General features: G+C 41.5%; 1 protein-coding gene across 4 annotated transcripts in view; it reads right to left on the bottom strand.

Moving 5' to 3' along the window:
* Positions 1 to 25,598, bottom strand: part of LOC124866066 (low-density lipoprotein receptor class A domain-containing protein 4-like) — a 406,571-nt gene that overhangs the window by 194,613 nt on the left and 186,360 nt on the right. For 3 of the 4 annotated variants that reach the window (XM_047361711.1, XM_047361714.1, XM_047361712.1), the window contains exon 3: positions 6,409 to 6,475. The exons of the other annotated variant lie outside the window; for it this stretch is intronic. In XM_047361711.1, coding sequence (XP_047217667.1) covers positions 6,409 to 6,475 — 67 coding nt within the window. The remainder of the gene's footprint in view (positions 1 to 6,408; positions 6,476 to 25,598) is intronic. 4 annotated transcript variants of the gene reach the window in all.

Raw genomic sequence — 25,598 nt, 5'->3', positions numbered from 1 at the left:
AGCATTAAAATGCATGAGCGTTGACAGCACATTTTAACCAATCTGTGTTTAAAATTACCCTTTAAATAAAGTTTGTCTTAACATTAGAAACACAACACAGAACAGCCTCGATGCTGAGAGGCCTGTTCATATTAGCTGAGCAGATAGTCTGTTAGCACTTAGATAGCTCAGTTTTCTCAACACAAACAAAAACCAAATGTCATAAAATAAATATTTGTTATGATTCTGGCATGTCTGCTCTACCCTGTCTCCCTAGCTGCGACGAGCTGAGGAGCGAAGCTATCCCGATAATCCAGCCCCATGTGGGCAGAACAAATGACATTTGCTGCGGCTTCATAGCTGCAATTAGGGTAGCTTGCGCTACCTGGACTTCTGTAGGCCTCAAAAGAGAAGGCAAGCAGTGCTTGTACTTAATAATCCCTTTTCGTATAAACACTAGAGCATTTTGAGCAGCAGTTCATACTTAACTTTGCATGGACACAAATGGATATTCGACCACTGGATTGTAGTCATTTTTGGATCCAAGTTAAAGAGTGCATTCTTGCCTGCAAGGAAACGTTTACATGTGCTGCCTCTCCTGTACGGCCGTCGCTTGAGGTCACTGTGTTGGAAGAGAACGCAATGTTGGACAAGCTGTTTTTGTTTCAGACTGAATGACATCACGGGAAGTCCAGCTTATTCTTTCTGGGCTGAGCTGGAAGTATGTTAATGTGATTTATATTAAAAGTTCCGTAAAAGTTCATACTGGCCTTTCGTTGTGTACAGTTCAGAGTCCATGTTCATCCATATTGTAACCCATGGCTGGGGTACCAGCACTATTAAAGTTGTCTCTGCTAATACTGTGTGCCTTCTTAAGCTGGTATCACACTTCATTATTTCCCTAAATAAAGTGAAGGTAATTTTTAATTACTCTGATACAAAAACTTTCTTTAGAGCAGGAAAGCAGTACAACATAAAGTATCAACCTTACATGACATTTATTAATTTCTCAATAAAAACAATGAAAGATTTGGACAATCATGTTGTTGCCTTGTTTTAGCACAAATATGAGCTGGTAGATACTTTTGATGACCACTGATTATAGCAATTTATTCGAATCTCCAACTTAAAGACCTTCAGGGTGAAATATTCGCTTGAATTATTTTATATGGCCCATAAATGACTGGGTCTCAGGGAGATTAGTTGGTCCTTTCCTGACGTTCTATATGGGTTGCTTTTTATCATTTTTATTTTAGAGACTTAAATATTATATATTGTGTATTGTGGCAACAGGTGATGTAATTTATAATGAAATTGTAAAGTTTATGATACACTGGTTATCTGTCCCGTTCGGGTTTCCCCCCGCCTTTCGTCCATTGACCTTTGGAGACAGACACCAGTCCCCCAGCATACCTCGTACTCGTACTCGTCGTCTTCCGCTTATCCGGGACTGGGTCGCGGGGGCAGCAGACTCAGCAGAGACACCCAGACGTCCCTCTCCCCAGACACTTCCTCCAGCTCCTCCAGGGGGAGCCCAAGGCGTTCCCAGGCCAGCCGAGAGACATAGTCCCTCCGCCGTGTCCACACTCGGCTGCGAACCGCCACAGTGCATGCTGTAGGTCTCGGCTAGAGGGAGCCAGCAGGACCATGTCTTCTGCAAAAAGAAGAGACAAAATCCACTGGTCCCCAAACTAGACCCCCTCCGGCCCTTGGCTACATCTAGAAATCCTCTCCATAAAAGTTATGAACAGGACCGGTGACAAAGGGCAGCCCTGCCGGAGTCCAACATGCACCAGGAACAGGTCCGACTTAGTGCCGGCAATGTGGACCAAACTCCTGCTCCGCTCGTACAGGGACCGGATGGCCCCTAATAAAGGGCCCCCAATTCCATACTCCAGGTGCACCCCCCACAGGGCAACACGAGGGACACAGTCAAATGCTTTCTCCAGGTCTACAAAACACATGTGAACCGGTTGGGCAAACTCCCATGAACCCTCGAGTACCCTGTAGAGGGTGTAGAGCTGGTCCAGTGTTCCACAGCCAGGACGAAAACCATACTGCTCCTCCTGAAGCCAAGGTTCGACTATCGGCCGGACTCACCTCTCCAATACCCTGGAGTAGGCCTTACCAGGGAGGCTGAGGAGTATGATCCCCTGTAGTTGGAACACACCCTCTGGTCACCACCACCACCACAGTCAGCCAGTCCAGAGGCACTGTCCCCGACCGCCACGCAATGTTGAAGAGGCGTGTCAACCATGACAGCCCCACAAATTCCAGAGATTTGAGGTACTCAGGGCGGATCTCATCCACCCCCGAAGCCTTGCCACCCCGGAGCTTTTTAACCACCTCGGTGACTTCAGCCTGGGCGATGAAAGAGTCCAACCCCGAGTCCCCAGCCACTGTTTCCACCAGGGAATGCATGATGGCAGGAATGAGGAAATCCTCGAAGTACTCCTTCCACCTCCCGATAATGTCCTCAGTCGAGGTCAGCAGCCTCCCACCCCCACTATAAACAGTTTTGGCGAAGCACTGCTTCCCCCTCCTGAGGCGCCGGACGGTTTGCCAGAATCGCTTCGAGGCCAACCCGTAGTCCTTCTCCATGGCCAGAGTTTTTGCCTCTGCCACAGTCCGGGCCGCAGCGCGCTTGGCCTCATGGTACCCGTCAGCTGCCTCAGGAGTCCCACAAGCCAACCACAGCCGATAGGACTCCTTCTTCAGCTTGACAGCATCCCTTACTGCCGGTGTCCACCACCGGGTTCTGGGATTGCCGCCGCGACAGGCAACGCAGACCTTACGGCCGCAGCTACGGGCGGCAGCATCGACAATAGATGTGGAGAACATGGTCCACTCGGACTCTATGTCTCCAACATCTGTCGGAATCTGGTCAAAGCTCTCCCGGAAGTGAGAGTTGAATACATCCCTGGCCAAGGGGTCCACCAGACATTCCCAGCAGACCCTCACTATGCGCTTGGGCCTGCCAGGTCTGTCCGGCTTTCTCCTCCCCCAGCGGATCCAAGTCACCACTAGGTGGTGATCAGTGGACAGCTTAGCTCCTCTCTTCACCCGAGTGTCCAAAACATGTGGCCGAAGGTCTGATGATACGACAACAAAGTTGATCATTGACCTCCTGCCTAGGGTGTCCTGGTGCCAAGTGCACTGATGGACAACCTTATGTTTGAACATGGTGTTCATTATGGACAATCCGGGACTAGCACAGAAGTCCAATAACAAAACACCGCTTGGATTCAAATCGGGTAGGCCATTCTTCCCAATCACGCCTCTCCAGTTGTCACTGTCGTTTCCCACGTGGGCATTGAAGTCCCCCAGCAGAATAATGGAGTCCCCGGGAGGGGCACTATCCAGCACCCCTGACAGGGACGCCAAGAAGGCCAGGTACTCCGCACTACCACCTGGCCCGTAGGCTGAAATGATAGTCAGAGACCTCTCCCCAACCCGAAGGTGCAGGGATGCGACCCTCTTATCCACTGGGGTAAACCCCAACACGGCGACGTCACGTGCCTCGATAAATTAGTCCTTGTGAAGGATTCTTGAACCGCTCTTTGTCTGACCCATCACCTAGAGCGTGTTTGCCATGGGAGACCCAACCAGGGGCATTTAAGCCCCAGACAACATAGCCTCTAGGATCATTTGAGCACTCAAACCCCTCCACCACGTTAAGGTGGCAGTTCAAGGAGGGACCCCCAGCATACCTGAACAAGTTTAATCGTATAGAAGATATGTATAACAAGATATATATTACAATCTACACTTCATATCTGCTATGATTTCATTTTAATATGTAAACTTAAGTAAAGTATAGAATATATACCCGTTTAATTAAGGAATATAGTTTTCAAGTTTTAATGCCTAGAATAAAGTTCTGTAAAATTGGAAGTAAAATAAGCTGATATTTTGTGGTTAATTAGTCAGGTTTTCAGCTCTTGTAGCTAGCCTGCAGCCTGCAGTGCTTGGACCTTGCCAGAAATATGTCTGAACTGGCAAATTTGAGAATATGATGACCCCACCCCTCATGAGTGCTGCTTTTAACATCTGTGCTAATTCTTTTGTTTCCATTTCAGACAGTCAGTAGGGGTGGCTGGGTCGTCAGAGCATAGTGGGATCACGTGGCACCAGAGTATAAAAACCTTGGAAGTATAATTTTTATTGCTGTCTTTATGTGTATCTATGGACCTCCATTTGTCTGTCACTGTCTTGTTGACCCACCTAAATTTCTTGTGCAGCTAAATTATGAGCTAAAATCCTGTTTCATACTGTATGTTGTGAAAAAGTAGATGCCCCCTTACATACATTTCCTGCTTTATCTTTGTCAAACTTGAATGTTTCTGATGATGAAACAATTTTTGTATCAGACAGAGAAAATATGAGGAAATAAGAATTATTTGTTTCACATGATGATTTTATGTAGCTCGCAAAACCAACCTGACCCAATGTAATTGGTAAATGGCCTGCACTGGTTTAGCGGTTTTTCAAGTCCCCAAAGACTCCTAAGTGATTTACACTACCATCAGTCATTCACCCATTCATACACACATTCACACACTGGCAGTGGTGAGCTACATTGTAGCTACAGCTGCCCTGGGCCAGACTGACAGAAGTGAGGCTGCCATACAATCGGTTCCACCAAGCCCTCTGACCACCTTCAGCAGGCATGGTGGATGTCTTGCCCAAAGACACAATAACTGAGACTAACAGAGCGGGGGTTCGAACCAGCCCCCCACCGGTTACAGGAGAAATTCCTACCACAGCCGCTACCATCAAGTGTTCACAATGACTGGCTATCTGAGTCTTACACATCACTGTAGAGGAATTTTGGTCCACTCATTTTTGTGGCTGAATAGTTCTATTTCAGGCACATTGGACTGTTTATAAGCATGAATGAATTGTCTAAGGCCATTCTACAGCTTCTCAATCAGATTTGAGCCCACACTTTGACGAGGCCATTCCAAAATCTTTTTTTTTTTTTTTTCTGTTGAGCCATTCAGAGGTTGACTTGCAGGTAGGTATGGCAATATGGACTTAAAATGTGATCACAATATTTTTGTGGTATTCATTGCAATAACAATAAATGAGACAGTGAAAACGAATTAATTGCTCTTGTTATTTGCAATGGATTATTAGTCTGGTACTACGTGTTACTACAGGTAAAGCTCCCCAACACAAATACAAGTCTTAGAAAAAACCTAGCCTTTAGGCTACTTCAAGATACTTGTTGTATTAAGTAGTGAAATTTTATTGATTGAACAGCACATGATAACTAAATTTTTTTTTTCAGATTTTTAAACATAATGTTTATTGATGGTCTAACGGAAACAGTGGTGGAAAAACTGTAAAAGTAACAGTCCAAAGCATTTTAAGGTTTGCAAACATAAATTATTGTTTGTTTTTGCCATCTAATGAATATGTATACCACAATACCGATTACTGATTAAACAAATTATCCATCCCTATCTGCTGGTGCGGTTTGGAACATTGTTCTGCTGTATAACCCAAGTGCGCATTAGCTTAGGGTTTTTCAGTTTACTTCATGTTATCAATGAGGTTCTATTTAAGTGATTTCTTGAACTTATGGACATAAAGAATGGCTCAGTTATAACTGCCTAACCAGAACTCAAAACTATATCAGGCAATTACTGAATCTGAACTTGAAGCCTATTGTAATATGAAGAACTGTGCAGTACTATTGCAACTTTTCAACTAGTCCCTACTCAGCTCAGTTCGGAATGGCCCTACTTTTTTAGGCCTTTTCATACTACTTATTTGGAACCATTACCACGTTTAGTACCTGCTTACTTGCTGTTCCAAGCGAGCTGACCCTTGTTGAAAATGCAATGTCTAAGACTATCAATCACTGATTGGGTAGGGGGCAGCATCACTAGTCACAGAATATTCTAAAAACGAATAACTGTCGGAGTTCTGGGAGTTTCTTTCGGTTCACCTGTTTTACCTGCTCCCAACCCCATCCAACCTCTAGATGGCACCAGAGGCCCAGTTGGAGCTGAGTCCACAGGTGTTCTCCATCAGCCTCATCAGGAGAGGAGCTTAAGTACCTAACGTTGCCAACACTCCGGCGCCTGAGTGTTAACCTGCAGTGGCAACTCTAGCTGGCCAAGACAAGTCTCTTTGAGATTTTTTTCTGAGTACTTACCTTCTCGTGTCCTCCTTCCCAGGTTACCTCCAGTTCCGAGCTTCTTATCCAGTCTGCGTATGCAGAAAATCCAGACTCTGTCTCTGCAAGAGAACTTCACGGATTATCTTCTCAGTTGGCTGCATTCGGGTTTCAAGCCTCCTCTCGCTACCTGTGAACAAACCTGGCTCACCCTCCACCGTGCTTCCCTCCAAGATCACCCACCTGGTGCCACCTCCCCCTGAAGTGCAAGTAAAACAGAATTACCTGGACCTTTCACTTACCCGACACGCTCCCGGAGTATCCATCATCTACCTTCTCCTCCCCCCTGGCGGATCTCCTAATCACCCTCTGTAGGCAAAACATATCAGATCAACAACCCAGAATTTTACCTGTCACTTACCATTGATCCCATCTACACACAGCAGCGAGTTCCTGTTTCTCCAGCAATCGAATTTCTTAAACTTGTTAAGATTTTTCCTGTTTTCCTGAGTGTATTTCTGAATGTGGGTCAAAGAAGCTAGAAAAACGATGATAATAACTTTTCAATCATTGTATGCTGGGCTTGATACCGCTCCATGGCTTCCCTCTCTGTCCTGTACTTATCCAGAGTGTTTCGTCTTGCTGCCCGCAGCCTTCTCTGGTTCTCTTCTTTCACTCTGAGTCTGACAGCAGCCATAGACAAAGTGGCAGTCAAGACTGTTGTTGTGTTTGTGTCACATTCAAATCAAATCACGTTACTTTTCAGACTGTGATATCGATGGGCTTGATATTGAAAATCCCACCCACATTGACATGGTAATGAATTGTAATGGAAAACGAACCAAACCTTTTAGAGCTGACCCAACCCAAGTAGAGTATGTACTAATGGAATAGGGGCATTCTTTTTATAGAACCCTGGTTGAGTAAAAGCCTTCCGAACTTAGCCTTCCGGATGCATGGTCTACAACTCTTTTGTACAGACCAAGGCCATCGGTTAGGGAGAAGTCACAATGATAGACTCTACATGATGGTAAATAGTCAATGCTCTAAATCAACTGAACATTTGACTATTAAATGTAGTCCACACTATTTGACACGTGAGTTAACGGCAGTATTTGTTGCTATTGTTTACATCCCACTGGATGTTTAGACTAGTGATGCTCTTAAGCAGCTCTATTATAACATCAGCTTGTTCAAAAACCAGTCCCTGGAGACAGTATACATAGTTGCAGAGGATTTATTTGTGTACTTTTGACAGACACTCTGCATCACTAATATGGATTAATCCAAACACAGAGAAGGTATGGAACATCTTACAGGGTTGGTGCATAGAAAACAACCTCTGTATCAATGTGAAGAAGACCAAATAGATGACTGTGAACTTGAGGAAGAGTAAACAACATGTCCCTCCTACGCACATGGGAGGATTAGCTGTATGAGTGGTCTCTAGCTAAAGGTACCTGAGCATTTACCTCAGCAAGGATCTCCCCTGGACCAACAACTCCTCCTGTCTGGTTAGTTAGGCTCACCAGCAGCTCCACTTCCATTGGTGCAATACAAACACTACTGATGCACTTTGGACATCTTTAAAGCAATCTTACCCAAAATTATTTTACATCTTGTTCTGTTTATTTAAGAGCTTTTTTTTAGTCATTAGTTGATACCAGGTCCTCAGTTATTTTTTTTTTTTCTCATGTAAGAGCACACTGGAACAACAAACTAATTTAATACTTTGAATCCTTGGAAAAAAAAAAAAAAAAACAGGTGGTTAATCACAGTTAATTACTGATTTAATAAGGGGGATATTAGTTGTTTTACATAGGGCCAGATTGGTATATATATTACTTTTTTTCCCTCAATAAATACATTTTGTTGGAAAATTGCATTTTTCATTTTACTTTTACCATCTTTGTCTACTCATTTTTGTAAGGATCTAAAAAAAGCAAAACTGGGAGCAAAAATTTCCTTGCAGCACTGTATATCGGGTCTACTTTCATTTTTTATTTGGGAACCATTTTTCTTAGCCAGGTAAAAGCTAAATGTGCCACCTCTAAGGGAAAGTCACCGGTGGTTAAGGAGGAAAGCAGCAGCTACTACACACACAGGAAACTTATACCGCATGTATAACACAACACTGAAGAAAGAGCTTGCTGGCCCGCTCTTGGTGCCAATACTTCTGCTTTGCCTGGCTGGCAGGAAGCAACCCCATGACAGTGCACATTTTCTCTTCTTCCACCCATAACAAGAACAGCTTGTTCTGCTCTTGTCTAGACGGCGGCACAAGGAGGAGGGGCAAGGACAGAAATATAATTCAAAGAAGAGACCAGCATGAGTGTTCTTTGAAAAGTGCTTTTCCCTTTCTTAAAATGGCAATTAGTAAAGTCTGTGTTACTTGATTAGGCTGCCTTCTCCTCAATCTTTTATTTGGTCTCACCTATTACTCTTATCATCTCTCTGACCTCCTGTTTCAGTCTCATCAACTTTCTGCCAGAGGTTTCAGATTGATTACTTTTATACTCCCCTATGTAGTTTATTTCAGTCATGTCTTTTACCCCTATTTTCATCCTCTCACTGTGCATCACTCCATTTATTCTGCTGTCTTTTAACTTAGCCTGTCTCCTCTACTGCTAATCTTCTTCTCACAGTCACACAACACTGCTGATAAGTTGCCACATAAATTAGAAGCAAAAGCCTCGAAATGTTTCAAAATGTGAAGAATCTGTTCACCTGTCCTCCCCATCACACAAACCCAGGTTAATTAATGTAATAAATTCAAGACAGAGAAGGTTAGGTTCAGTAAGGCTCAACACAGCACTTAGTTTCACATAAAGCTCGTCATTAAAAAAGGAGATAACTATGATATATGACACGTTAAATGAAAGGCCACAGCATCGAAATAATAATGTTAGAAATGTATTTATAATTAGAAAATAAATATCAATGCTGTGCAACTTCTTAAGAACGTAAAGCTTGACAGAAAGCGTTAAGGTTACCCTATGAAAAGTCTTTTCTTTATTTGTTTCTCTCACACTTATCAGATACAGATAAGAGGGCCATGCCACAAGTAGAAGCAAAAATGATTGTGCTTTTACTGTCACAGTAAAAAGCAATACTTTTTTTATTTAAGTTAAAGTTTCCTCAAGCCTGGTTTTTGCACGTTCAATTGTTTCTAACAGTGTGGTAGAAAATTATTGCTGTAGCTTTACCTGCACACAGCTTTTGCTCAGCATCACCATTCCAAAACAGTGGCTGACAACAAGCATGGCAGTATAAGAAGGTCATCAAAGAGAAGCAGGCACAGTTACCTTCCTTTTTGAACGCCTTCGCATATAAACTTAATTGTCTGAAAGAGATCACACTCACAGTCAAGAGATACAGGGGTTGGGCAATGAAACTGAAACACCTGGTTTTAGACCACAATAATTTATTAGTATGATGTAGGGCCTCCTTTTGCGGCTAATACACCGTCAATTCATCTTGGGAATGACATATAAAAGTCCGGCACAGTGGTCAGAGGGATTTTAAGTCATTCTTCTTGCAGGATAGTGGCCAGGTCACTACGTGATACTGGTGGAGGAAAACGTTTCCTGACTCGCTCCTCCAAAACACCCAAAATGGCTCAATAATATTTAGATCTGGTGACTGTGCAGGCCATGGGAGATGTTCAACTTCACTTTCATGTTCATCAAACCAATCTTTCACCAGTCTTGCTGTGTGTATTGGTGCATTGTCATCCTGATACACGGCACCGCCTTCAGGATACATTGTTTGAACCATTGGATGCACATGGTCCTCAAGAATGGTTCAGTAGTCCTTGGCAGTGACGCGCCCATCTAGCACAAGTATTGGGCCATGGGAATGCCATGATATGGCAGCCCAAACCATCACTGATCCACCCCCATGCTTCACTCTGGGCATGCAACAGTCTGGGTGGTACGCTTCTTTGGGTCTTCTCCACACCGTAACTCTCCCAGATGTGGGGAAAACAGTAAAGGTGGACTCATCAGAGAACAATACATGTTTCACATTGTCCACAGCCCAAGATTTGCGCTCCTTGCACCATTGAAACCAACGTTTGGCATTGGCATGAGTGACCAAAGGTTTGGCTGTAGCAGCCCGGCCGCGTATATTGACCCTGTGGAGCTCCTGATGGACAGTTCTGGTGGAAACAGGAGAGTTGAGGTGCACATTTAATTCTGCCGTGATTTGGGCAGCCGTGGTTTTATATTTTTTAGATACAATCCGGGTTAGCACCCGAACATCCCTTTCAGACAGCTTCCTCTCGCGTCCACAGTTAATCCTGTTGGATGTGGTTCGTCCTTCTTGGTGGTATGCTGACATTACCCTGGATACCGTGGCTCTCGATACATCACAAAGACTTGCTGGCTTGGTCACAGATGCGCCAGCAAGACGTGCACCAACAATTTGTCCTCTTTTGAACTCTGGTATGTCACCCATAATGTTGTGTGCATTTCAATATTTTGAGCAAAACTGTGCTCTTACCCTGCTAATTGAACCTTCACACTCTGCTCTTACTGGTGCAATGTGCAATCAATGAAGACTGGCTACCAGGCTGGTCCAATTTACCCATGAAACCTCCCACACTAAAATGACAGGTGTTTCAGTTTCATTGTCCAACCCCTGTACATCAAAGGGCCAAAGAATCCAAGGAGGAAGTCCAAACAATCAAAATGGAATAAGAAAACTCAATTAGAAAACAGCTGGAAGGCCTTTACTGCTTTGAGAGCTGCAAAGCCACTGAACTGAAAGAAGTATAGGCGAAGCAGTTGATCAGAAGATAAGGCAATTAAAGTGAAACTAATTGATCACACTCAAGAATTTTGATCTAATTAGGCCATAAAGAGTGGAACCTTACAAAGATAGAATTCAGATTTACAGGTAGTCTCAAACTGTGTATTCAAAGAAAGATATGTGAGTGAAACATGTTATTCCAAATAGAAACAAATACGTAGATATTTTGCAATAGAGGTTTCCTATACTCCTTCATACTGTTATGTGTCTGATTGGCATTTCTGTGACCTCTGTTAATAAACTGTTTTATGTATAAAACAGTCAATATTTTCTTTTTGCACATCTGATACTGTAAGATTTGCAATGTGATCTGCTAAGCAAGGCTGTCTGGATGTTTTAGACATAGTGACACAAATTATGTCACATGAACTTCTTAGGACAACCAAGTGCTTTACAGAAGTGAAAACAGAAGGACTGACATAAAACCACTAGGCACGCACACACAAAATGATCAAACTAAGAATACAGACCAACAAAACTAATTATAATATTAATAAGTTGATTAACAATTAAAAGTAAATCAATCAAATATAGGTGATGGAAATTGAGGATAACAAGACATACACTTTATTGCCAAAAGTATTGGGTCAATTAATACCAGTGATTCTATCTATCTATCTATCTATCTATCTATCTATCTATCTATCTATCTATCTATCTATCTATCTATCTATCTATCTATCTATCTATCTATCTATCTATCTATCTATCTATCTATCTATCTATCTATCTATCTATCTATCTATCTATCTATCTATCTATCTATCTATCTATCTATCTATCTATCTGTCTGCGTAGTCTGACATTTTCCTCTCATTTTTTCCTTGTTGAAGTTTTTCCGGTGCTGAATTCAGGCTTACACTGGAGTTCACCTGGATCTCAAATCTCAAACCATCTACCTCCTAACAAGAACTTCTGGGCAAAGGTTTTCTGAGCCTTTAAATGGTCTCTCACTCTGGGTCACTGGCTATACAATCATGGGGACAACTGCTGACTTGACAGATGTCTAGAAGACAGTCGTCCACATCCACAACCATCACAAGGAGGGTAAGCCACAAAAAACTAATTGCTGAAGAAGATTGTTTTTTGCAGAGGTCTGTATCCAAGCACATTAACAGAAAGTTGAGTGGAAGGAAGAAGTAGGGTAGGAAAAAGGTGCACCAGCAACATAGATAAACACAGCCTAGAGACGTTTGTGAAGCTCCCCCAAATTCTTGAATGAATTTGGGGGAGCTTCACAAGGAGTAGACTAAGGTTGGATTTGGTGCGTCAAGAGTCACCAAACACAGATGAATGCTAGACCTGGGCTATAAATGTTGCATGCCTCATGTCTAGGCAATCCTGAAATGCTTCTGAAATTCTAGATCACTTCATCCTTCCCTCTGCTGACAAGCTGTATAGAGATGTTGATTTTATTTTCCAGCAGGACTTGGCACCTCCCAACACTGCCAAAGATACCAAAAGCTGGTTCAATGACCATGGTGTTCCTGTTCTTGATTGGCCAGCAAACTCCTGTGACCTGAACCCCACACACAACCCTTGACAATGGGCTATTGTCAAGAGGAAGATGAAAGACACCAGACCCAACAAGGCAAGTGACCTGAGGGCAGCTATCAAAGCAATCTGGGCTTCCATTACACCTACCCAAAACCACAGGCTGATCACCTCTGTGCCACAGCGCAATGATGCGGTAATTTATCCAAGAGGAGGCCCAACCAAGTATTGAGGGCATAGAAATGGGCAAACTTTTCAGAAGCCTGGCATTTGTGCTTAAAACATATTTTTGGGGGTTTTCTTTGCCTGTAAGCCATAATCATCATAATTACATGGAATAAAAGCTTGAAATATTTTGCTCTATGTGTAATGATTATGTATATGAGTTTCACTTTGAAGACACTCAATTTTAGAGAAGTCGTTTTTGACAGTAGGATCAAAAAATATTCCTTTCCAGTTACAGACTGCACCAACCACAGTATTGCTGAGGGAAAGGTGAATTATGATATACTAAGGCCTTGTTCTGACCTGGCCCTAAAAAGCATTGGGGGTGATCCGACCATGCCCAGTGCTACATACAGGTGTAAATGATGGTGTCTTCACTCAATCCACCATCACAGGCAAGAGACTTTTCACTTGAGTGTCATGTAACAGAAGGCCGTAACATAAGTCAAGTGGAATTCAACCTCAAATCAAATTGGGCTTTAAGGGTGCTATCTTTATGTTTCTGTGCAATTTTCTACATTTTCATGTAAACTTGTTTATTTCTGTAATACATGTCGTAAAAGCATCTTAGTGCTGCCCTCGTTGGGTTGAACAGTAGATACTGCAGTTGAATTTTTCTATTGGTTCGAATAATACAGCTTGGTACATGTCTATCATACAGCCCCGTGTTCAGGTATAAAACCTTCTCAATCAGACACGCGCCCCCATAGCATTTTATGCTTCATACCTTTTATCATATTCTTTACATGAGATAATATAAATCCAAATATAAATGTAAACTTTTTAAAAGTTACTGCATTGATTGTTAGCCCATGTTAGCAATGATGCTGCTAACATCACTTTATCACTTGGAAACTGGATCCTTTTTGTTCTCCACTGCCTCGCAGCACCAGCTTTGGGCATCGCTGAGTCAGTGCCTTAATTCAGAGGCTCAAACTGATAAGGCTAAGGCCTCCTGGCCTCCATTAATCTCCGGTGACGAGGGAGGTGAAAAATCCTCCTACCTCAAAAGATCTATCCGTGGGGAAACTACCAGGTGTGTCAACATGTCAAATTAAGCTAGCTTGCAGTCTCCCTCATCCTCCTGACTACACCCCACTAAACCCCCTTAGTGCCCCTTAGTGTCTCTTGGCACTGCCCACTCTGTTGGTGTTTTTCAAAATTTGTCTGGGGCGGGGTTATACTTTTACATCTGCTTTAGTTCCACTTTAAAATCAGACTCAGTTTTAACTTGTCTGAGGTAATATGCTGACGGGTATGGACTTTTTTAGGCTTGAAATTTGTATTAACTCCTTGAAATTATCATTCATGAAAAACTGCTCCTCTGCCAGTATTTCTGTTCTGCCTTCATTTACCAGTTGGTCTATGTTCCTGCTCTCACCTATGGTCATGAACTTTAGGTCATGACCCAAAGAACGAGATCCCGGATAGAGGTGGCTGAAATGAGCTTCCTCTGGAGGTTGGCCAGGTGCTCCCTTGGAGATAGGGTGAGGAGCTTCCCCCAGAGGAGCTGGAGGAGGTGTCTGGGGAGAGGGAAGTCTGGGCGGCTCTGCTGAGACTGCTGCCCCCACAACCCAGTCTCGGATAAGCGTAAGACGACGAGTACGAGTCTTCTGCCAGTACTATATTAATTGGTTTATTACAGGTTGCAGTATATGTGAATACGCTTTCTTTCGGCTGTAGAGTTTGTTTTTGAGTGCTATACTATAATTTCTTTTTTTGGTGTTGCATTTTTACTCAATTTTATACAGTGCTTAGGCTACATTCACAATAAAGGTGTGTAGAAAAAGGTGACAGGTGACTGCTGCCAACGAGCTGTTTGCTGTTTCACTGCATTGTAGTTTTACATTTGGTTTAACAGCAACATCAGTAGAACTGCTGATGGTGTTGGTGATAGCCCACTGGATGTTGTGTTATTTGCATGCAAAGCAAGTAACAAAGACCTGATTACTCAATTTGGGCTTTAATGCCATGTTAACAGTTGTGTTTGAGGCTGGCCACTTGTGTTTGTTTCAGTCAGGATGCAGGTAAACGGCAGGTGTGAATAGTCCCTGAGATCAATGTCCCTTTAAATGAACTCCTTAAAATTGTAGAACTTGATAGAACGTCTCTAAGATACCCCATACTTTGTCTTGATTCTCTCTGCATGCCTGTCATCATTTGTAAATTAAGTCTGTCAGTCAGCTGTTCTATAAGCCTGCCTGTCCCGACAGACAGATCCATAAAAAAAAACAAAAAAATACCAACAGTCTGCTCCATGGTGGAGCAGAGAAAAATGAGACAGAGGAGGCAACTAAACACATGGACAGGAAGGCAAAAAGAGAAGGGGAATATTGTTCATGGAGGATGAGGAACATAGGGAAGACACGATGAAGACGATCATCAAGGTAATGAGATTATCGGGTGATGATGGGGGCATCAAAAGGACAGATAGAAGAAAGGTAAAAAGAAGGGCATTGTCAGACATCACTATACAAGGTAGAGTAAAACAAGATCTGCAAACTGATCTAGCCTCTTTATTACACTGCGGCAGAGAGGACATGTAATAGAGACTTTCATCTGTGTGAATCTCAACAAAACTTAACACGCCTCATCGAAGGTCTCAAAGGGATTTCTTTCTGTTTGAAAAAAATATTGCTGAGAGATGCTCAGAGGCTAGCCTCTGTTATAATGACATTTCCTGTTACTTTCAGCTCCTGCTCTGAAAGTAACAGGAGAAACCAAATTCCGCAGTGGGAATGAAAACTGTCCATGCCAAAAGTGACCGTTGGCTTTTGCTTCAGGGTCATGGGTTGTTCTTGCACAAAAGTGAGGGATAATTAGAGTTGCAAAAAAATGCTGGATGTCAATTTAAAAAAGGCATAGACTATGTGAAAGAAGCAACACGAGCCATTGAAAGAAATATGGGGCACTCTACATCCAACTGTTTTAATGGTAGAGTATTTCACTCCCATTATTGATTTTTCTATGTGGAAAAACTGATTATATATATAGTCATTTTATCATTCCAATGAAGTGCTGACATTAATGTTGCTACAGCAAGACATGCAGAGGCATTTTAGTGGGGATGGGGCAAGAACACTTGACATTATCCTCCTCTAACTGAGTGCTGTCCAATCTTTTTTCTCATATGACTTCATAATGTGCTCAGTTAAACTGCAGTTCTTTAGTATGTGTCTTTTTGGGGAACAAAGTGGGTCTATCAGTCAGAATACCACTCTAGTCTAGGTGACTGACCTTTGCTGACCTTTCCAGTCAGTATCACAAAGATGTCAAAATAGCCATGTTATTATTTTAAAAATCCTCTTCACAAACCGTGCTGCAAGTTCAATGTTGGTTGTGTACAAAGAAGTTGAAAAGTGGAAATAAAATAGTGTATAGGAGTGTAACACACATTTTAGCCAGCTACTCCTCATGTGGATGCTACAACTCACATTTTCTGCTAAGTTGTGGCCAAATTAGCATTCTGGTTCATGTTACAACACGGAAAAATAACTTTAAAGCATCTTTAATAACAGAATGTTTGGAAAATATGAAAGCCAAAGCTATCAAAGTAAGAAAATCTTGCTGCTTTTATAACCCTCACAACCTATCACACAAGAGGCCAAAAAGAACATTAAAACAATGCAAGCTAAAAACCTGAAAAGTTATCAAGGCAATCTCTAAAAAACTAATCCAGCAAAGGCAACGGGACAGAGTCTTTGTCTACTCTGTGATCCACGTATATGTAAAGACACCATCCAGAGTGGATCCTAATCTGCTAAATTTGCATGCTGCTACATTTCCACTCAGACATAACAGAACCAATGTGCCGGCAAACAACTGTCAATCCTTTTGTTATCGATTCATTTACTGTTTACAACAGTTTGTTTTCCAGATGTAAATAATAGGAAAACTACAGTCATATTCAATAAATTAGAACATGTTTTACCAATGGTGCTATTTTGTTAGATTAAATGAACCTTTCAAAATAAGAATGATTAAGCGGGTATTAAAAATACTTTCCATTAGGTCTATATATCTGTACAAAAATGCATTTTTTTTTATTGGTCCAATCTAATAATCTAATGCGAATGTTGTGTTTTCATTATCTGTAAGTGGAAAATAATCCTAATTAATAGAAATAAAGGTTTTAAGAGCAGCAGATTATCTACAGCTAAGAGGAAGCAGTTGGATAAGCTCATCAGGAAGGCCAGCTTTGTCCTACGATGGAGGAGTGAGAGCTTCTTCAGTGATAGACTGATTACTTACTGTACAGTTTCTTAATTCATCTTTTTATATTTTACCTTTGTATGGATCTGCATGCTTCTGGATCCATCACTGTGCTGCTGGTACACCTGAATATTCCCACTGAGGGGTCAAAAAGGATATTTTTGTTGGAAACATGTATTCTATTTAAAACATTACTACTTGTGTAATTAATATATATAATGTATTTCAATTAGTGAATTGAGTTACTGAAATAAATTGCTGAAATCATGTTCTAATTTATTCAATGGGTCTGTATATGAATAATAATAAAAACAAAACAAATATTAATATAAAATATACAAAAAGTCCTTCTAGACAATGATGGATTTGTGAACAGTTTTTGAGAGAAATGTTTATTTTTTTGTGTACATAGACAATGTTTTAGATCTTTGAGTTCAGCTCATGAAAACTGGGAGCAAAAACAAAAGTGTTGCGTTTATATTTTGTTCAGTGTCTCTATCGAGAGACTTGCTAGAATACATTAGTTAGACTTAGGCATACTGCTGTTAAACAAGGTTGTAGTGGAGCAATGACCCTCCGAGCTAGCCTATTGTACTGCTGCATTTAATTAAGAAATGTAGATCATCAAAACACCACCTATCAAGAAATTGGAGCACGAATAGCAGCTGCATATTTGCTGATGGTAATGCCCTCCTTAGATTCACTAGATAATAACATACAAGGACTGGACTAAGTGGCATGGCAAAGGAGAAAACTATGTTTTTGCCAATGTCACCAGAAAACAGCCAATAGGGCTTGAAAGCACACGTGATCTCGCAATGCATTGTGGGTTTAGGTCAGCATTTGTGAAGAATTTAGGAATGGCGAGTCTCTAAGGACCAATGGACAAACTACTTTAGGGTGGGTGCACAACCTCCAAATTTTCTATCTTAAAGAGAAGACTACGATCATTTCATAAGTACGTAAACAACACGCCTCGACCTCTCTGTGTCACACCTCAATGTGGTGCTGCTTGTTTGCTTGCTTTTAAATAATATACATATGTTGGTGTCTGCTGGACAAATTTTATTCAAATAAATTATTTTAAGCCTGGCATAAAATGTTTATGTTATGATGATATTTAGAATTGGGGCATTTTCACAATCCATGGTATGTCTAGCTCTCCCATTGCATACACGGGTGGACTCAGGATGGAATTTATTCTAACTTAATATTAAATATTAATATTTTTTTAAAGATTTGTTTTGTGGCACTAGTGGCCTTTATTTTGTCACTTTTCTTTGAAAGATGGCACACAAGAAATGGGATGAAGAAATGGGGTGAAGAGAAGGGGAAGACATGCTGCTCAGGAGACTGTGGTCGGGTCCATGGGCCATGAGTTGTGCCGCTGCGCCAGTGTTGCGCTCAATATTGTAACTTTCATTTGAATTCAGGACAAATGTACTCCTCCTGAGACTACTGATAAAAGAAAAATAATGAAATGAGATGTTTTTCTTAAGCACTAGCATAACCCACTAACAATGTAAGCAACTTTAATATTATTCTTTTAAGTATTTTACCTAAGTCAATTTTGACAGCAGCATTATGTTGTTTTGGTGAACGAATCGCTGTGAAATGGTTGTTCTTTTTTTTTATTTCTGTGCTGATTTGCAAATTTATTTATTCCCAAGTTCTGCTTTCCAAGCGGCTGAGGAAGGCTCCTCTGAGGCCCTGAGTTATTCTTCATAGAAGTAGAAATGTGGAGTCTGTCATTGCACCTGAATTGCTCGTGGCTTGCAATTTCACCTGTCCTGCCAGATCCACCCACTTTGACACTGAAGCTGAAGCCCTTAACGGAGTCACAGCAGTCTGAACAGGCCCCCAAAAAAACTAAAACGACAATGGTGCCCATGTGAACAGAAAGTCAAAAGTAAAAGGTGGGTGGCCTGTGATGGCCAACCCACTGAAAAAAAAAAAGATTTAAGGCTGGGTTTTGTAGTTTGGCTTTACTGCTCTGTCCATCAGAACAGCAACATTTTCTGCACAGCTAAAACATTTTAAACTAAGGAACTGACTGTTTTTTTTTTTTTTTTCAATCCTGTTTTTTCTTTAGAATGTTTTATTTATTATTTATCTGTATTTGCATATAGTATTTTTATTTGTTACCTCATTTGCAGTGTTATTTATCTGTTTGCACACAGTATTTTCTCATTGGTACCTTATTTACACTGTTACCGTAACTTTTACAGTGTCATTGCACTGAACAAGAATTGTTGTAATATACAGAAAAAACAAGAAGCGGTCAGACATTATTGCATGAGTTTTACAGAGAACTGCTTATGGGCTAATTAAAGTAGTTGGAATATTGTGTTATGAGAGTGATTAGCTACCATTATTTTTGTAAAATAATATTTAAAGAAATTATTTGACGAATAATAAAATAAATGAAAAAATAATAATAATAATAATAATTAAAGAAAATAATGATAAAAAATAAAAATAAATTGTCCAAAAGATTAATAATCTTTTGGACAATTATTCTTATTTTAACTAGACATCACATGCACTAATGGACTACCAATGCAGGAGAGGATTGTCTATGGACTCTCACAAGTTGGCAAAAGTCGTATGTAAATATTTGACTTTCCTGTCGCTAGAATTAGTGATTTTGGTTCACAAAGAAAAAATGGCTTGTGCAGCAACCCTTTTAGTTTCACATGTGCTTGAAATACCATTAATACAAATATTAATGTGTATACTAGCGCTGCACGTTGTAAACAAACCTGTAAACAAAGCTGTAAACACAATGTGCCACAAAACACGTGGCATTATTCAAACCTATTTTTAGCAGATTAATTAAAGGAGATTAAAAAAAACTAGTAAATTGGTGCAAAGTCACATTAATGGACCATCTGTGTTTAAAACATTTTATTGAAAATAAAGGTTGTATAAACTTTTCTGATACAGCCTATTTCATCCTAAACACATTTTTTTCTGCCCAAACATACATGAACTGTTCTGAAAAACAGGAGGTTCTAGGGTCGATATGTGGCGGATGGTAAACAAAGAACCGTGGCCGGTGCTCTCAGTAGCAGCTGTAGGGTAGCTCCTGCTAGATCAGCACGCATCAGGCATGCAGAGCTGTGGTTTCGATGCCTTCCTCTTCAGGCCACAGGGAAAACCACTTCACACGATGTGAATAGAGACACTGTCTCTTCTAGGCAACTTCTAGCTCAGATTGCTCTTCTGCAGAAGCTCGCAAAAAAGGTTCAAGACAGGCTTGTCTTAATTACCCCTTTTTTCATGAGCCCTGGATGCTCCAACAGCGGATTGTTGCTTAACTTTTGTCATCCTCGATCAGCAGGTACCTTAACACCAGATCATAGTCTACTTTGGATCCAGGGATTCTTCAAAGTAGTTGAGTCTTATACCTGCCAGCAAGTTTCAAATACCTTCAGCTGATGCATGCTGCCTCTTTGTTAGCTGCTAGGCACCAGAATAGAGGAAGAGGTATGGCTGATAGACTGTTGTGTTCAGGGATTCCATGATATCATGGGGATTGCATCTGAGTCCTCCTTTCTGGGCTGGACTAAAATTAGGTTAATGCTGTATTTAAAGATGCACAGTTTTTAGCAGTCTCTTTGTTCATGTACAGTTCAGTCCATGTTTCATGGCTGGGGCACAACAATTGTTTCATATATAGTTACTGAACTTACTCATCCCCTCCACATAAGCATTCTGCAAACTTTCAGTAAGAGAGTAGTGTATAGTCTGTTTTTTTCAGTTTACTCTGGTTCTCCATCACTATTTTGGTATCACATTGTCTTGTTGCATGACAATACTGTGAGTTAGTTAAATCACAACACAGCCACAATCTTGTCTATGAAGGAAAAGGTATTTAGAAAAGGTTATGCAAGGTGCTGTTGGAACAGATGTAGTCTGAGCCTCATCAGAGTCAAGAGGAGCATTTGGAAAGGAGAGAGTTTTCTGCCTGCCTTTGTGAGGCGTAGAATAATGATAGTGTGCAAAGCCTGTAAAGTCCAGTATGTCTGTCTAGTGAACTATTTCACCTTGTCATCTTTGGCCTTCTCATCAGCGTCATTGAAGAACGCCTTTTCCATCCTTGTTGCTGAGTGCTCTTTCTTTAAAGTCATGTTCTCCGAAGACAATTATGGTGAAAAAGGAATCTCCTATGAGTGGAGGAAAGAGAGTGGGTCAGCTTTGCTTTTACTTTGTGTGCTGCCCTCAGCTAGCTAGGCAACACTAGCACCCTTCTAAATGCTCCGTGTGAAACACCATAACACATGCTTTGATTCAGACTTACTAGTCTGAAAGTGCAGTTAACACGCCAACATGTGTTAAGGGATGGCGTTGAAAGTGATTGGTCATCTCACAGCTATTATCTAGGCCATTCAGTATCTCTTTGTTAACTGACAGACCCGAGGTCCTTGGCTTTGCTTCCACGCTGAAAAAGAGAAAAATCTCACCCCATCGTTTTTCTTTGCAAAAGACAATTGTGTGAACAAATTGGGCATTTAATACGCAGAACTTTTGCCCCATGTTTTTAATTTGTTACAACAGTTTGTTATACTTGTTGTTTTGAGTCCTATGTTCTGTTTCAGTGGCAATATTTTTTAAGTCTTCATCTAAACAATCTCTTCAATGTCCCATTAAATAGATCTGTGATCCATAGAATCTTAATTAAGCATCATTTTAATCTCTGAGTATAATGCATAGACAGAACATCAAACAGTGCTGGAGATTTGTAAAGTATGGAGATCTGCTTTCTCCGTGATAACTCTGAATTGTCTGTGTCACACTGTTAAACATTCCCTCGCATCTCTATCACTCTTTGTCTTTCACTCTCTGCCCTCCAGCCTGCATCCTTTTTATAAAGTGTATAATGTAATAATATCATCTTTCAACCATGAAGGATAAGGGCATCGGTCCAACCTGTCTTAACCGTCTCTCTTTTTTACCTTCTTTTTCCTTTTTTCGTAACTCTTTTTGTAGCTTTTCAACTTAAACATTCCCCTGTTTTTGTTTCTTTCTTTCCTTAACTCTCCTCACGCCCTGAGTTTTTTTATCTTGTCCCTCAGTAACTCTGCTTCCTATCTCCCACTTCACCTTCTTCTCGCCTCTCCTGTCTCTTGCTCGACCGGGAAAATTAGGCATGCCTGAGATGTGCTGACTCAGGACAACAAGGCACCCTAGTGAAGGAGAGAAAGAGAAAGACTAACGGCGACAGAATGAGGAAGAGAAATAGAGAGAGACCTTCAGGCTGTCTCTCCTTTCTGCAGCCCAAACTGTGCATCACCACTGCTCTGTGGGTGTATGAGTGTGATCTGGGCAGCAAATGACTGTGCTTGTGTGTGCCTCAGGGAGATCCAGTCATGCTATATAACCACAAACTGTCCTGCATTTTCAACCTTACATCCACTACTTTCTCATGGAGCCTCTTGGCATGGAGCCAGGCTACACGCATACACTTCACACAAATCCCTCCACATGTCAGAAAAAGACCTGCAGGACAAGACTGTCGTTACCTATTTTGTCACTTTCCGTTTAACAGAAAATTGCCTCTGCAGAACCCCTGCTTCTTTTATCAATGAGAAAAGTTATGAAACTCTGATTAAACTTCCAAGCTTTTAACATATCTTGTGAAACATCACGTCCAGTTACATCTCTAAAGTGTATCGCCTTTGATGCACTTCAGGTCTGAGAAGTGCAAGTGTATCAAGGGTGTGGAAATCACAGTATACTGCTGAGTAATCATGGGCTGCATTACTTTTGGCATGACGTCATTGTATAATTTCAGTTTTCATTTGATATTCAAGGATGAACTGTCAATCTGGGGATTACATTTCAATGCTCTAAATGCCCCCAAGTAACCAGATAAATATAATTAGCTGGAGTAATCAGAAAGTAAGTCAAGCTGTCAGTGTTTTTTCATTTGGAGGCTTCCTGTGGGCTGAGGTGAGAGTCTTTCATTAGCGCAGACAGAGTGTATGCACAGACACTTTGTCTGTAGGATATAGGATAGGATAAAGAAATGGTGTGGCTTTTGAGTAGCAGGTGTGAAAATTCTGTAGTTGTTATGCACATGAGCGGTATACATGAAGTGTGAAAGCTGTGGTGCTCATGCTGTGAAATTCTTTAAACATGTCCAACTGTGGCACTGTGGCTTATTTGTTAAACCAACTGAGTATGTTACAGTATTTAAATAAGTGGGAAATTGATGCTGGAGCATTACGTAAGGCATCTGGGTCACTGATGTAAGAAATGGGTGTAAAGACCAACAGTAGATGACTAGAATATTTAAAAAAAAGAACATTAACACAGTGAAGCAGGTCTCAACTTGATTGGTTGACTTTAGTAAACGCTATACTGGAATAGATACTTTGAACAGTTTCTACCATGGATTCTGAAGCGCTTTCATCTAGTCAGAGTGAATAGCCACAATCTGTTCCCAAGTTCTCCAAAGGGGCCCAGAAGGGTCAACCTCAAGTCCCTGCTCCCAGGTTCTCAAAGGAGGGGAAATGAACAAATGAACATAAGAAAAAAAATACTGTTTAGTCATAAATAGCATACTCAGATTCAAAGAAATGTGCAACTGAAGGGGATGATTAAAAAATTTACCAAAGGTTGAAGAGTAATGTTATATTTACTAGAGTTCTTCTATCTCCAACCATCTAAGCTAGGTCGAGGGAGCATCCTAAGACACAGCTGGTCTTCCTGATGAGCTGATGAGATCCTCAAACCATTTCCTGTCAGCTGTAAATAAGCTGTTGCCACCACAGAGTCAAAAAAGGTCTTTGGGAATGCCCCTTGCACTCCAAAACATCTCAGTCCCCATTGGCAGGTAGAGTTTGCTCTAACCCTTCCTATTAAGAATATCAGTGTTTTGACTCCAGTCCAGTTTATTGTTTCGGTCAACATCTGTACATTCATAAGAGTCCACTATCTCATTCTCAGTTCCTTGGATGTTCACAAGTATCAGTGTGCAGTGTCTGCATCTGTGAAAATCCACCACCAGCTACTTGGTTTTCCCACATTGATAAGGAGGTGGTGATAAGAACAACAAGAACAATTATGGTAGAGTCATCAGAGAGCTTTTGTAGATGACAGCCGGTCAGAGAAACATGGATATACATGATATACTGCAGGCAGCTAGTGAAGTAGTCCAGTATCCACTGCGACAGGTGGTGGACCACTCCTGACAGCTTGTCCCTCGGACGTCCAGGTGGTATTAAAAGCACGGACAAAATCAAAGCACATGATCCTCACAGTGCTTCCATGCTTCTCCAGGTGGGTCAGAGCTCGGTGCAGGAGGTTAAGTCCCTTGCGAAGGTATTCGGCCCCTTGAACTGGTCAAACTCTTGCCACATTTCAGGCTTCAAACATAAAGATATAAAATTCAAATTTTTTGTGAAGAATCAACAACAAGTGGGAAACAATCATGAAGTGGAATGAATTTTATTGGATGTGTCAAACTGTTTTAACAAATAAAAAACTGAAAAGTGGGGCGTGCAATATTATTCAGCCCACTAACGTTAATACTTTGTAGCGCCATCCTTTGCTGCAATTACAGCTGCAAGTCGCTTGGGGTATGTCTCTATCAGTTTTGCACATCGAGAGACTGAAATTCTTGCTCATTCTTCCTTGCAAAACAGCTCGAGCTCAGTGAGGTTGGATGGAGAGCGTTCGTGAACAGCAGTCTTCCGCTCTTTCCACAGATTCTCGATTGGATTCAGGTCTGGACTTTGACTTGGCCATTCCAACACCTGGATACGTTTATTTGTGAACCATTCCATTGTAGATTCGGCTTTATGTTTTGGATCATTGTCTTGTTCAAAGATAAATCTCCGTCCCAGTCTCAGGTCTCTTGCAGACTCCAACAGGTTTTCTTCCAGAATGGTCCTGTATTTGGCCCCATCCATCTTCCCATCAATTTTGACCATCTCCCCTGTCCCTGCTGACAAAAAGCAGGCCCAAACCATGATGCTGCCACCACCATGTTTGACAGTGGGGATGGTGTGTTCAGGGTGATGAGCTGTGTTGCTTTTACGCCAAACATATCGTTTTGCATTGTGGCCAAACAGTTCAGTGTCCTGACTGCAGAGTGTCTCTTTGACAGTTAATGTCCAATGTTGCACCATCCATCAGGAACATACGCAGTCAGAACCCCCTCCTCTCTTCCTACCGCTCTCCTCTGCCAGCCCAGAGTAAATGAAAACCATTCATGTTTATGTGTGTGTCCACAGTTTGCGCAATTAGCCACTTCTCATTCAGAATAACCTAGCTGCTCTCTTAATAACCCCGCTGATGCCAGGTAAGCTCCGCCAATTCATCTAGTTTTTGATAAAGGATTTTACATTTGATGATGATGGATTAGATGACAGGACTGTACCTTCTTCTCCGGTTGTGACACCCAATGTCATTGCAGGCCCCGCATCTCTTCCTCCTCAGCTCACGGGGAACATCAGGCCACTTGGTGGGATGAAATACCACAGAGCTACGGAAAACTAACAGCTGATCTCTTGTGTAAACAATGGGACCGGGGCTGTTCACAACTACCGCAAAAAAAGAAAATGAAAACAATGTTGTCCACAAAATGATCAGCCTTATTGTGTGTACAAGCAAGGAGGAAGAATCCATTTAAAAAGAGAAAAATTCAAGACTGAGTAGGAGCTGCTGAAACAGGCTGCCTGCTCATGCAGTATCGATATTAGTAAAGGGGTCCAGGAGGCTCTTCCTTGTGTACCTGCTA

The sequence above is a fragment of the Girardinichthys multiradiatus genome, chromosome 3 (genome assembly GCF_021462225.1).
Source record: "Girardinichthys multiradiatus isolate DD_20200921_A chromosome 3, DD_fGirMul_XY1, whole genome shotgun sequence".
Classification (NCBI taxonomy): Eukaryota; Metazoa; Chordata; class Actinopteri; order Cyprinodontiformes; family Goodeidae; genus Girardinichthys; species Girardinichthys multiradiatus.
The sequence above is the reverse complement of the archived record's forward strand: the minus strand, read 5'-3'. Positions and strand labels throughout refer to the sequence as shown.